Source organism: Ictalurus punctatus, chromosome 12, assembly GCF_001660625.3.
Source record: "Ictalurus punctatus breed USDA103 chromosome 12, Coco_2.0, whole genome shotgun sequence".
In the NCBI taxonomy this organism is placed as follows: domain Eukaryota; kingdom Metazoa; phylum Chordata; class Actinopteri; order Siluriformes; family Ictaluridae; genus Ictalurus; species Ictalurus punctatus.
This window is the reverse complement of record NC_030427.2, coordinates 33,121,211-33,135,492: the sequence shown is the minus strand read 5'-3', so window position 1 is coordinate 33,135,492 and position 14,282 is coordinate 33,121,211. Positions and strand designations below refer to the sequence as shown.

General features: G+C 43.1%; 2 protein-coding genes across 2 annotated transcripts in view; one reads left to right on the top strand and one right to left on the bottom strand.

The window, feature by feature from the left end:
* Nucleotides 1-1,414: 1,414 nt before the first annotated feature.
* LOC108272492 (zinc finger BED domain-containing protein 4) lies at nucleotides 1,415-8,389 on the bottom strand. The gene is made up of 5 exons (XM_017480927.2): nucleotides 8,362-8,389; nucleotides 4,525-7,199; nucleotides 3,762-3,911; nucleotides 3,027-3,093; nucleotides 1,415-2,946 (listed from the first exon to the last, which is right to left on the bottom strand). Exons 2-5 carry the CDS (start codon nucleotides 6,222-6,224, stop codon nucleotides 2,008-2,010), a joined length of 2,856 nt encoding a protein of 951 aa, XP_017336416.1. The 5' UTR covers nucleotides 6,225-7,199; nucleotides 8,362-8,389; the 3' UTR covers nucleotides 1,415-2,007.
* Nucleotides 8,390-9,545: 1,156 nt separating this feature from the next.
* nol12 (nucleolar protein 12) overlaps nucleotides 9,546-14,282 on the top strand; it is an 8,147-nt gene continuing 3,410 nt past the window's right edge. Inside the window, exons 1-4 of the mRNA XM_017480956.3 lie at nucleotides 9,546-9,705; nucleotides 10,043-10,148; nucleotides 10,238-10,286; nucleotides 10,421-10,563. Of these exons, the coding sequence (XP_017336445.1) occupies nucleotides 9,596-9,705; nucleotides 10,043-10,148; nucleotides 10,238-10,286; nucleotides 10,421-10,563 (408 nt within the window). The 5' untranslated portion in view covers nucleotides 9,546-9,595. The remainder of the gene's footprint in view (nucleotides 9,706-10,042; nucleotides 10,149-10,237; nucleotides 10,287-10,420; nucleotides 10,564-14,282) is intronic.

The following is a 14,282-nucleotide window of genomic DNA, read 5'->3' as shown; positions in this document are numbered from 1 at the left end:
TCTTGTGAAATGTCAAACGTGGCACAAAGTGGATTGAAACCAGTGTTAAGAGTGTTTGAGGGAATTCGATCTTTATTAGGTCATTTACGCTAGCTAACTTGCACCTTTAAGTCGTCTTCACTGTGAAGCTGTTAAACAGTGACGTTGATATTTTACATTTTCTGCACGTGGATTAAAATAATATCAGTGTGAAGGTAGAAACCAAAATGGGACAGCTTGGACTTGTCATCTATAATGGGGTTTGTTTTCTCGAAATGGTGTTGAATCTTTGTTCTACGTGAACTTCAGTCCAGCGAAGTCATGAACCTGCACTGGTAAAGATACGATTTGTCTCTGCTCATTATTTATTTGCTATTTCATAAAAAAGTTACAGAATTCTATAAGAAACCAATTTGCAGGAATGAAAGTGCTTGGAAAATTCTTTCTCCTTAATCACCACTGTCACATGTGCCTGTAGGTCAAGGATGACCACATTACACCATGTGAAAAGACCCGTGTGAAAATAATATTTTCCAAAATATTATTCTTAATTAGATCAAATCTTCATCTTTAAAATTTAAAAGATTTAAAGCATTTAGAAGAATGTAATCACAGTGGAGTAACTGATGGGTATTAACTGACCGCAAGATGTTCATACAGTTCTGGGGGGTTTTGGAACAAATTGACCATTTGGACATTGACCAGTTTAGAGAATTACTTGCTCATGAATTCACCCTCAGAGAAACATTTTCCATCGTCACTAACTTGCTCTAGTGAAGTTCTCCTGCGCCCCCTTGCTCTGATAAACAGTTCTGCCAGGATACTGCCTGGCAGTATACTGTTTTCTGCCCTTTCACATTGAGTGTTTATTGCAACGCCTTTGCAATGCTGTGTTTCATAATGTCTCCTGAAAGTGCCCGCTTTGTGCTGGAGCCTTGAATAAATCTCACTGAGTAAATTAATCTGAGGGTCAGTCAGTGAAGCAAGACTCACTCATGTGGTGACACACAGTGGAGGTCTACAGTACTGCTGGTGTCTGGAGAAAGGAAAAACTGCATGGTACTGTCCAGAGTTCAGACCCCCTGATGTAGGAGATGATGTAAGTGTGCATGAAGTGCAGTGAGATAATCCCCTGGCCCTAACGGGAGACCTTTCGGAATATTAAAATATAATAGACAATACCAGCTCACTTCACATACCACAACAAGAAGACTGTGACCTCCACACTCAAGTAAACAACACATTGTTAGGTGGCTGTAGCTGAATTCTAGAAAACAGCTACTTTTATACCAAGTTTTATATACTTCATACCTCCGCATGAAGAAAATAGTGGAGGTTTTAATGATTGATGGTCATTTTAAAAGTAAAACCAACATCACTGATACGTCTATAAAAAATAAATAAATAAATAAATAAAAACCCGTGGACTCGGACCTGGATATGAAATATTCCATGTTTTATGTCACATAATGTGTTCGAACACCACCGACACCTCAAACACTGAATTACACTGTCACCAAGTCAGCTTTACACAAAGGATCTGAAACACAAGAGTATCATTTCTGATAATAAGATGGAGAGATCCAGTTCCTCTCTCTTTCACACACACAGTCATTAACATTCCTGAAGTGAGATTTTCCTGAAATCTATTCAAATTAAGTATAATACTGTAAAATAATTTTTAAAAAAAACTGACAAATCCAAACACTGCGTGTGGTCCGATGTTCCTTCAGTTCCCATTTACTGTTGATGAAAAAATGTCTGAAAAACTTTTAAGCGTGGTTTCACCTCAACCTGTGCTAGATGAGCTCTTATGAATTGTGTATATACATAATCCGAGAATGAAGCGGAGCACATAAATCCTGCAAACAATTTTCACACTGATTAACACGTCATTTCATCTGGACTTAAATTAGCTCTAGAAGCTATATGTAGCTACTATTGTTCTCATCAGCCACGCCCACAGGGGACAATAGTAACGGCTCTTACATGCCCATAAGGACAAAACTACTCATCCACTTGATCCACTCATTCCTTTTCTTCAGTTCCCACGTCTCCTTTGTCCTCGTTCCTCTCCACCGCTCTGCACTGGCTGAGGTGCTGATGGAGGCCTTGGAGACTGGACTCAAACAGACAGTAAGGACATTGGTAGAGTTTCTGTCTGTGGTGCAGGTTGACGTGGTGTGACAGGAGACTCTCCAGCATGAAGGTGTCACTGCACTCTTTACAAGCGTGTGGTTTAGGGATGTCATGTTTGCAGCTGATGTGGCGCAGTAACGAGTCTTTACTCTTACAGCGCTGTTTGCAGAACTTGCAGTCGTAATACGGGGCAATCGAGCACTCCGAGAACTGCTCGACAGCAGACGTTTGCTCCTCATTAGCTGCTTGAATGTCTGGCACGTTCGTGTCTTCGTCCCCGTCTTCACCACGAGACCCAGAGCTTCGCTTTCTCTTCAGAGAGTCCGCGTTGGAGGTTTCATGGTCGTGTTGTTCTGTAGTGTTGTCATTGTCAGGTTTTATCTCAGGATTAGGACTCCTGTCCTGCACCCGGACCTCGGTGTCGTCCTTATCCGTCACTTCATTGCCTTTATCCGTCTGCACAGCTTTCCTCACACTGAAGCAGTGCCTCGCCAGCAGGTGCTCGAACAGCACTGCGTAGTCCTTGGATGTGTAGAAGCAGATGTGGCAGTGGAAGAGTTTGGCCGTGCGCTGGTAGAAAACGACTTTACCCAACCGGCCCACAGACACGTCCTCACAGTGGAGAGGGTGCTGCGAGCCGACGTGGATCTGGAACGAGAACTTAGAGCCGCATCTATAGCGGCAGTAGGGACACTGTATTCCAGAGCCCATCGTCCGCCGCTTCACATCTACCGTGGAGAACATCTGAGGTTCAGGCTCTTCAGCCACTCTGAGAACACGAGCTCCTCGACTAACCGAGGCATCTTTACTATCGCCCCGGGTCACTTTCTGGAGAGGAACAAGTGAGGGAACCGTGAGGAGAAATAGGAACGTAACTAAATCAGTCAGTAAAAGCACATTCCCTTTACCTGTAGAGAAACAGTCTGATCACAGGTTGGTGCGGAGCTTCCTGTCTCCGTGCTCTTCACATTCAACCTGGGGAAAAATAAATCATCTCCACTGTTACATACAAGTGCATAGACGGTAAAGTAACAAATAAAGCTGTTTACTCTTGTATGTGTAATGTTTTCTCATGTCGCTATAAACCTTTTCTCTGTCCGGGTTTGATTCTCACTGACTTCATAAACTAAGAAATGTTCTATCTCTTTAAATCTCAGTCTGATCTGGACGTATTTCACGATTAATCAGTCCCTCCAGGATTTTGCGGTCATGGAAATGAACAAATTTTTCAAAGTCAGCACAGATTTGGGCCGAGACGTGTCATGTGACGTCATCACAACGCACATTCAGCCAAAGCCCTCCTCGATTCATGTGCGTCGAACACCAGTACAGCTAGGGATGCACCGAAATGGAAACTCTTGGCCGAAGCCGAATACCGAACACGTTTTTCTGCGTTTTTTTCCATTTATTTTGCCATTTTTTTCACCACTGCATAAATTAAAGAGTCAAAATGTGCTTTTTACTATTTTGTCTTGCTTTTCAAAGAAAAAAATCAATTACAAAAACTACAATTTCAAACTATTTATTTAGCACTGAACATTTTACATTCCAGCAGGCACAGACTACCAACAAGGCACAATATAACTGTAAAAAAGAGGATGGACCCACAACAAATGAAGAATTAGTCCTAGACATATGCCTACTTCTTTAGGAAAAGTGTCAGGTTCTTCTTTATGAAAAGTAGCTTCTCTGCTTTCCCACATTCAAGTCGGTTACTCTTCTCGTCGAGGACATGAGATGCAGCGCTAAACAGTCTCTCGCTGTCAGTGCTTGTGCATGGAGCAGACAAGTACCTATAGGAATGGAATCGTTAAATATTGCCTTCTTTTGAAAGTTGCTCATTTCAGAACAATTATGCCTCAGAGATAATGAAATGGTTAAAAACCGGCGCAGGCCTAGGCTACTATTTTTTCACTATGAGCTATAAAATAGGCTATAATAAAAAATATACTTTTTTTTTTACTGGATCTACTTCATAGGTGTCCCGTTAGAATTAATGACACCTGCCAACCAATCAGAAAACAGTAGGTCTATTTCTCCTATCCGGGGAGCATATAATTTAATAATGTCATTTAATGCATTAGGCTAACTAACAGTAACAATGAGCAATACATTTGTTACAGTAGGCCTGGTTAATCTTTAACGTAAGTTGATAAAAATATCATTGTTCACTGTTAGTTCATGTTAGTGTAAGTGCAGTAACTAATGTTAAGAAAACTTTTGATTTGAATGCTGTGTTAGTAAATATTGAAATTAACATTAAGATTAAGAAATGCTTTAGACGTATTTTTCACGGTTAGTTCATAACTAATTTAGTTAACTGTAGTTAACAAATGGAAACTTATTATAAAGTGTTACCAAAATATAGCCTAAATAAAGTATTTTACGAATAGGCCTAGCCTATACCTGCGTGCCGTCTGTGCCAGGTCGGGAAAGCGACCTTGATTGGTCCTCCAATATTCCAGAGGGTTACTGCTCCTGGGGATGGGGACTTCTGAGAGGTAATCATCTAACTGTTGAGCGGTTGAGCTTCTCCTCGGTCTTGCATTCGTGTTATTCTCTTGGAGGATCTCATCGAACATGTCAGACAGCGAGGCTGTACGCGGCTCATCTGTGAGGGACATTTTTCTCTCTGCGCTGCCTCCCCCATCTCCTGCGCCGTGCGTCCCCTGACCGTCTCCATCACCAAGTGGCTTTCCCAAATCCAACTCGGCCTGGATCATTTCTCGTGTGCGCTGCTTCGTCCCCACATCCAAGTAATGCTCTTTATATCGTGGGTCAAGTACAGTCGCGATGCAGTACAAGGGTTCGGAGGCCGCCTGACTAAATCGTGTGTTGACGGCCTCGAAGAGCGCACTTTTAGTTGTTTTCACTCCGTGGTCTGTTTCAGCCTCTTTGTTTAGAAGACGCTTTAGCGCTGCAAGGAAGGGGATAACATCTGCCACAGATGCCTCAGATGAGCTTATCTCTTTTGTTAGTTGCTCAAAGGGGGCAAGAAGAGAGAGAACGTTCTGGATTAACACCCACTGGTGTGCGGTGAATGTCGCGGGCAGATCATAATCTGCTATGTATGCAGCCAGTACTCGCTTTTGTGCAAAAAGGCTTTCCAGCATATAATATGTACTGCTCCACCTTGTGCTTACATCTTGTTGGAGACGTTTTGGTGGCATCGCAAACTGCTCTTGGATAGATTGTAGGCGCGCATAGGCAAGCGGAGAATGCTTAAAGTGGCCAACTATTTTCCTGCCTATAGCTATCACATCCGCTATACTGCACTGACTCATCACCCCCTCGTTGACTGCTAGTTGAATCGTGTGTGCCATGCACCGTATGCCTTTCAGATCGCTGTCTTCCATGGCTTTGGCCATATTTCTTGTGTCGTCACTGACTACCGCATGAACTTTAGATCGGTCAATACGCCAAGTGTCAAACATGTTGGTGAAAGCCTCGGAGATGGCTTCAGCTGTATGGGACCCCCTAAACTCTTGTGAGTGAAGCACAACCTTTTGTAGCTTGAAATCTGTGTCGATCCACTGTGCGGTTAAACTCAGCATACTGGTGGGGCTTACATCTGAGCTCCATATATCTGTCGTGAAGCTGAAGGCTGCAATATCTGTAGCCAAGAGCCCGTGGACGCGAGTTGAAACGACATTATACATCTCAGGTAAGCACACGTCTGAGAAATACCGTCTACTAGGCATGGTGTAACGGGGCTCAATATACTCTATAAGCCTGCGAAATCCAACGTCCTCTACAACCGAGAATGGTTGATCATCCAAGGCGATGAATTCCATAATCATTTTAGTAATGCCTTTAGCTTTGGCACTGTTCTTGGCAAACTTTTTAGCCTTTTCTGAGAAGTCAGCCACAGATGGAGTGGGTGTACTGGGAGGAACTTTTCTTTTCGCTGCTGCTGCTGCCCCTGTGTCTTTCTCGTATTCTGCATACTGTTCGGGGTGCCTTGATTTTAAATGATAAATTAAGCTCGTAGTGCTGTACGTTTTTCCAGATGTACCCCCTCTAGACAGTTCAGCAGAACACTGTCTGCAAACGGCCATTCTTCCATCTTTCTCTGACACTGTAAAATGCTTCCACACTGCAGACATGTTTGCTGCAATTAAAGCTTCGTGCGTCTCGCTCTGGTCGCTAGGCTATTTGGTCGCGTCATCAAACACGTCATTGTTCGGTCAAATTTATTCGGCTTTTTCACTTATTCGGCCGAACACCGAAAATGCTCTTTTTTTTTTTTTTACCATTTTTGGTCGAATAATTTCGGTGCATCCCTAAGTACAGCGAAAAGCTCTCATTTACCAACAAATATCACTGTGAAAAAGTGTGCAGAACTATTCCATGCGATTTCGATTTCGCCAATTCAAGTAGTTTTCCACAAAAAAAAAGCACAAAAGGCACACTCTGTTTTAGCCGAGACAATCACCAAAAAACCTCCCCGAAATCCTGACTAATGATCAAAGCAAAGCAGGCTGCAAAACTGTGAAAACATCCAGAGGAGGAACTACAGCATCTTCCTACAGTATAAGTGACCTGATGAAACCTGTTCATCGTGTTTAAACAGTGAGGAGAGAACAGCAGATCCGAGTGCTCAGAGCAGGATCTGTGAACGGGGGTTACACGCAACACACGTCCGTATTCCGTAAAACCGGTCCATCGCTTCCGGTTCTGTACGTTCTACTGCCAACTTGTGGGTCAATAAATGATGCCTCTGCGACGCTCCTTTCTTGTAGCTCAGCATGAAGTTCTACGTTTTCCGTCAGTAGTCGCTGGCATTTAACTCTAACTTCTGTAAGATACTCGCTCTCTGATACTTTTATCTTAGAACAGCCCAATCCTCGAATAAACAACCCGCTGTTACACCACCATCTTCACTACTAATGTCCCTACTTAATTCAGTCACAGCACTGGCAGAGTCATTCATTACTTGTTTTCCTGATGATTTTCTGACCTTTGGTGACCTTTAAGGTTTTCTTCTGATAGTTTCACACTGCTTTCATTACTTTCAGACGTCATTTTCAAGGACGGTGCCCAATCCGGATGTGTGAATTCGTACAAATGAGCCTTGTTACCTAGAAAGGTAAAAGAACATTAAGCGCTATAACTATGTGTATGTTTCATAACATCTTTACAAACCCCAGTGTCACCTGGCTGAAGGTGGAGTGTTTAACGGCAGTAGTACATGTAGCTGTAGGACAGGATTATAATCACTTTCACACAGTTACTAATTTTACATAACGTGTGTAGGGTAGTACACAAAGTTCAAGCAGTTCTTCTTAACATAAACATGACAGTTACAAGATAGAGTACTAAGGGTACTACGAGTACTAAGCCCTTTTCAAAGCAGAGTCTCCTGTTTACAGGGTGATGAGTACATACAGTATGTTTTACAAACATTGGCAATATATCTGTTGATTTAAACTTAATACTTTTCAATATCATTCATGACACACACACACACACACACACACACACACACACACCATTACAACTTGACACAGAGCACAAACCACATAGTTTAATTTTTACATGTACATGGCTGCCCTGCTGAGAAAAAAAAAAAAAAAAAAAAAAAAAAAAAAAAAAAAAAAACACAATATAAATCCTCATGGAATTTGTAATGGTTTTAATGGTTATAATATATTTACTATAATATATCTATATATTTAATGGTTATAAACAATATGTTTAATATTATGATTTTTCTTGAATTTCCCATACAGAAAATCAATAAAGGTACATCTTAATGGAACCTGTATTGCTTTTAATGGAACCTGTATTGGTTTTAATGGAAACTAAATGTTTTAATGGGACCCGTATTGGTCGCTGTGGGTCTCTAGAGGTAATTTGTTGCCTTCTATTGGTGGCATGTTATGTGTAGTGGATACCATTAATACCCATGTCCTTAATACATCCTATTATGTAATGGAAACCATTTGATACTGGTTTTAAGGGTTAACAGCTGTTGATTTGTAATGGTCTTTGTAGTGGAAACCATTAGAATTTCTGTGATAGTTTCTATTTTTCCCCCAGCAGGGTGTGTACAGATGTACAGACATCTTGCTGGTCCAGTCTCACCTGCTGCCAGTTTTTTGTCATAAGCTATTTCTGAAGAATATAGATGTTGTTATGTGGAGAGACTGCGTAGAGAGGCCGAGCTGAGCGTTATGAACACGGATAAAGAAACAAACAGTATAAAATATAACATGTGCTGAATCAAATATAAACACTGACCTGTGACAAAATGATCCGAACAAATTTTGGCATACTTTGGGGGCTTAAAATCTTTTGTCCATATACGTTCAATCCACAGCGCTCGTCTCTTCCTGCTCAGTTCCTCTGATCGCTCTCCTTCTGTGAGTCGCACACCTGGAATCGAGATAAACTTTCTTTTAACTGCACCACCTGACCGATTTCTGCACCCGGACACCGCACAGGTGTGACCCATAATGCCCCAAGTCAGCTTTTAGACAGATATGATAGACCTGACTGTTAACACGCCATTTGACCCACAAAATGGCGCCCACCTTATGAATCATGGGAAACGTGACATCATCGAAATCTATCGTTGCATCCCTAATCACGAGAAATAAATAACACACCTCAGGTTTCTGAGCTAAACAGCATAGAGGAGCTACATACCTAACAAGAACAATGTTCTAGAAACCCTGTTTGGGGAGTGCATATATATATATACACACACACACACTTTTTTGGTCTCTTCAGGAAACTTCTTTAGAAGGCTAAATAGCTAGCTAGCTTGCTTACAGTGTTAACACGACACGCCATACACATCCCATAAACTGCTCACTCACCTTCTGTACTATTCGGTGAAAATAAAATAAAAATGTACATACAAATAAAGAAATCGCGTGTTTCTACAGCAGCTCGTATTTCTTTTAGGCTAACTTTAGTTTTATTTGAAGTTCTTCCTCGTGAATTTGCTGGGTGTAAAAACACAACACCGCCACCTGGTGGATAAACAGAGACATGGCCGTACACTGCGGTATTGCACTGCAGGAAGAACTTTATCACGAACAAGGTATGTTTATGTACAAGAACCGCGACCCAAAACACACAGTCTCCCACTCAGTGACTCTAATAAGGGGAGAAACACACATTTATAAAGATTTAAACAAAACCAATTAATCACTTCGAACAATTATTCAGCTTACCCGAAACATCATACGTTTTAGCCTGACATCTGCTGGTCAAGCTGTGTAACTACATCAAACTAAAGCTGGAAATGTGACCGTTTTAAGTTAATTACTGAATAATGCATATTTACATGTTCGTTATTTTTACAGAACTTGAACGGTATTTTTCTTAACGCTGATTACAACGCTTAAATGTGTATGAAAGATTTCTGTATTCCGCCGGTAGGAACTGAGTTTCTCAGCACTATGTGAAACACGGACTGTGTTCAGTGATACACACAGGGCCGGAAGTGCACAGCACACACGTGAATATGGGGAAACAGAAGAAACATGGGCAGTCTAAAGCTGGATCTAAGCTTAAACCCGGCTTTAAAAACAGACAGAATAAATGCGTGGTGATGTTTGATGATAAAGAGAGACAGTAAGTGAAGAGTTAGTGAAAGAGAAGTGCACTACACTGTGTGTACATACTGGACTTCATATCACGGGTCGTGCTGAAGGTGTAGGGACCAAGTGTTGGAAAAGTAGTGCACTAGATGTAGGGTGTATTCGAACAAGTGATGGCCAAAGTGCTGTAAGATAAACTCAGATCATGTCTGTAATGATGTTTATGCTCGGTGTAGTGCTCGTGAGGTCGCTACATTCCTGCACTTAATGCCTTCTACACTCTTTATAGTGCACATACTCGTCTAATACACCCTGTCTGCTGCACGCATACAGGTTATGTTCTCTACTCTGTGTGTGTGTGTGTGTGTCAGTGAGTTCCTCACCGGTTTCCACAAGAGGAAGGTGGAGAGACGTAAAGCGGCGGTGGAGGAGATAAAGAACAAACTGAGAGAGGAGCAGAAACGAGTGAGGGAGGAGGTGAGAGAGGGTGCGTGCGTGTGTGTGTGTTTGAGTGTGGGTGTCTGAGTGACATCACGAAGTGTTAACACGTATTTATTTTGTTTTAGAGGCATAAAGAATACCTGAAGATGCTGAAGGAGAGGAAGGAGGCACTCGGTAACGTGTGTGTGCGCGTGTGTGTGTGTGTGTGTGCGCGCGCGCACGCACGCGCGTGTGTGAGTGTGTATTTCATTTCTTTGTGATTTGAATATCTTTAGTTAAACCCTTTGATGTTGTTTGTTTGTTTATAGAAGATGCAGATGAACTCGATGATGTCATCACTTCGACTACAGAGTCACTTCAGTACGATCACCCCAACCACACCGTCACCGTGACGACCATCAGCGACCTCGACCTGTCCAGTGCCCGACTGCTGGAGTCTCTGACCAATCATGTGAGGATTTAGACGGGTGAAGTAAAGTGCATTATGGGTGCTGGGTTACATCATTGTGATGATGATGATGATGAAGATGATGATGTTTGTTTATGGTGTAACAGGCAGCAGGAGCGGGTGATGATGATGATGATGATGATGATGTGTGTTTATGGTGTGACAGGCAGCAGGAGCGGGTGATGATGAAGATGATGATGATGAAGATGTGTGTTTATGGTGTAACAGGCAGCAGGAGCGGGTGATGATGATGATGATGATGATGATGATGATGTGTGTTTATGGTGTAACAGGCAGCAGGAGCGGGTGATGATGATGATGATGATGATGATGATGTGTGTTTATGGTGTAACAGGCAGCAGGAGCGGGTGATGATGATGATGATGTGTGTTTATGGTGTAACAGGCAGCAGGAGCGGGTGATGATGATGATGATGATGATGATGATGAAGATGTGTGTTTATGGTGTAACAGGCAGCAGGAGCGGGTGATGATGATGATGATGATGATGTGTGTTTATGGTGTAACAGGCAGCAGGAGCGGGTGGTGATGATGATGATGATGATGTGTGTTTATGGTGTAACAGGCAGCAGGAGCGGGTGGTGATGATGATGATGAAGATGTGTGTTTATGGTGTAACAGGCAGCAGGAGCGGGTGGTGATGATGATGAAGATGATGATGATGTGTGTTTATGGTGTAACAGGCAGCAGGAGCGGGTGATGATGATGATGAAGATGTGTGTTTATGGTGTAACAGGCAGCAGGAGCGGGTGATGATGATGATGATGATGATGATGTGTGTTTATGGTGTAACAGGCAGCAGGAGCGGGTGATGATGATGATGATGATGATGATGTGTGTTTATGGTGTAACAGGCAGCAGGAGCGGGTGATGATGATGATGATGATGATGATGATGATGTGTGTTTATGGTGTAACAGGCAGCAGGAGCGGATGATGATGATGATGATGTGTGTTTATGGTGTAACAGGCAGCAGGAGCGGGTGGTGATGATGATGATGTGTGTTTATGGTGTAACAGGCAGCAGGAGCGGGTGATGATGATGATGATGATGATGAAGATGTGTGTTTATGGTGTAACAGGCAGCAGGAGCGGGTGATGATGATGATGATGATGATGATGATGATGAAGATGTGTGTTTATGGTGTAACAGGCAGCAGGAGCGGGTGATGATGATGAAGATGTGTGTTTATGGTGTAACAGGCAGCAGGAGCGGGTGATGATGATGATGAAGATGTGTGTTTATGGTGTAACAGGCAGCAGGAGCGGGTGATGATGATGATGATGTGTGTTTATGGTGTAACAGGCAGCAGGAGCGGGTGATGATGATGATGATGATGTGTGTTTATGGTGTAACAGGCAGCAGGAGCGGGTGGTGATGATGATGATGATGATGATGATGAAGATGTGTGTTTATGGTGTAACAGGCAGCAGGAGCGGGTGGTGATGATGATGATGATGATGATGATGAAGATGTGTGTTTATGGTGTAACAGGCAGCAGGAGCGGGTGATGATGATGATGATGAAGATGATGTGTGTTTATGGTGTAACAGGCAGCAGGAGCGGGTGGTGATGATGATGATGATGATGTGTGTTTATGGTGTAACAGGCAGCAGGAGCGGGTGATGATGATGATGATGATGTGTGTTTATGGTGTAACAGGCAGCAGGAGCGGGTGATGATGATGATGATGATGATGATGATGATGTGTGTCTATGGTGTAACAGGCAGCAGGAGCGGGTGGTGATGAAGATGATGATGATGATGATGATGTGTGTTTATGGTGTAACAGGCAGCAGGAGCGGGTGATGATGATGATGATGATGATGATGATGATGATGTGTGTTTATGGTGTAACAGGCAGCAGGAGCGGGTGATGATGATGATGATGATGATGATGATGTGTGTTTATGGTGTAACAGGCAGCAGGAGCGGGTGGTGATGATGATGATGAAGATGTGTGTTTATGGTGTAACAGGCAGCAGGAGCGGGTGATGATGATGATGATGATGATGAAGATGTGTGTTTATGGTGTAACAGGCAGCAGGAGCGGGTGGTGATGATGATGATGATGATGATGTGTGTTTATGGTGTAACAGGCAGCAGGAGCGGGTGATGATGATGATGAAGATGTGTGTTTATGGTGTAACAGGCAGCAGGAGCGGGTGGTGATGATGATGATGATGATGATGATGATGATGTGTGTTTATGGTGTAACAGGCAGCAGGAGCGGGTGATGATGATGATGATGATGATGATGATGTGTGTTTATGGTGTAACAGGCAGCAGGAGCGGGTGGTGATGATGATGATGATGATGATGATGATGATGATGTGTGTTTATGGTGTAACAGGCAGCAGGAGCGGGTGGTGATGATGATGATGAAGATGTGTGTTTATGGTGTAACAGGCAGCAGGAGCGGGTGATGATGATGAAGATGATGATGATGATGAAGATGTGTGTTTATGGTGTAACAGGCAGCAGGAGCGGGTGGTGATGATGATGATGATGATGATGATGAAGGTGTGTGTTTATGGTGTAACAGGCAGCAGGAGCGGGTGGTGATGATGATGATGATGTGTGTTTATGGTGTAACAGGCAGCAGGAGCGGGTGGTGATGATGATGATGATGTGTGTTTATGGTGTAACAGGCAGCAGGAGCGGGTGATGATGATGAAGATGATGATGATGATGAAGATGTGTGTTTATGGTGTAACAGGCAGCAGGAGCGGGTGGTGATGATGATGATGATGATGATGATGAAGATGTGTGTTTATGGTGTAACAGGCAGCAGGAGCGGGTGGTGATGATGATGATGATGTGTGTTTATGGTGTAACAGGCAGCAGGAGCGGGTGATGATGATGATGATGATGATGATGATGATGAAGATGTGTGTTTATGGTGTAACAGGCAGCAGGAGCGGGTGGTGATGATGATGATGATGATGATGATGATGTGTGTTTATGGTGTAACAGGCAGCAGGAGCGGGTGGTGATGATGATGATGATGATGATGATGAAGATGTGTGTTTATGGTGTAACAGGCAGCAGGAGCGGGTGGTGATGAAGATGATGATGATGATGATGATGTGTGTTTATGGTGTAACAGGCAGCAGGAGCGGGTGATGATGATGATGATGATGATGTGTGTTTATGGTGTAACAGGCAGCAGGAGCGGGTGGTGATGATGATGATGATGATGATGATGATGATGTGTGTTTATGGTGTAACAGGCAGCAGGAGCGGGTGATGATGATGATGATGATGATGTGTGTTTATGGTGTAACAGGCAGCAGGAGCGGGTGATGATGATGATGATGAAGATGTGTGTTTATGGTGTAACAGGCAGCAGGAGCGGGTGGTGATGATGATGATGATGATGAAGATGTGTGTTTATGGTGTAACAGGCAGCAGGAGCGGGTGATGATGATGATGATGATGAAGATGTGTGTTTATGGTGTAACAGGCAGCAGGAGCGGGTGATGATGATGATGAAGATGTGTGTTTATGGTGTAACAGGCAGCAGGAGCGGGTGATGATGATGATGATGATGAAGATGTGTGTTTATGGTGTAACAGGCAGCAGGAGCGGGTGATGATGATGATGATGAAGATGTGTGTTTATGGTGTAACAGGCAGCAGGAGCGGGTGATGATGATGATGATGATGATGATGAAGATGTGTGTTTATGGTGTAACAGGCA

Bases quoted from the DNA above. Each gene is read 5' to 3' on its own strand.
- LOC108272492 (XM_017480927.2), bottom strand. From the start codon at position 6,224: ATGTCTGCAGTGTGGAAGCATTTTACAGTGTCAGAGAAAGATGGAAGA. The intron at 3,094-3,761 runs GTAGGCATATGT...ATTTTTCCCCAG, and splicing joins CTGACACTTTTCCTAAAGAA to GTTGAATGTGAAGAGCACGG. The intron at 2,947-3,026 runs GTAAAGGGAATG...GTTCCTCTCCAG, and splicing joins ATCAGACTGTTTCTCTACAG to AAAGTGACCCGGGGCGATAG.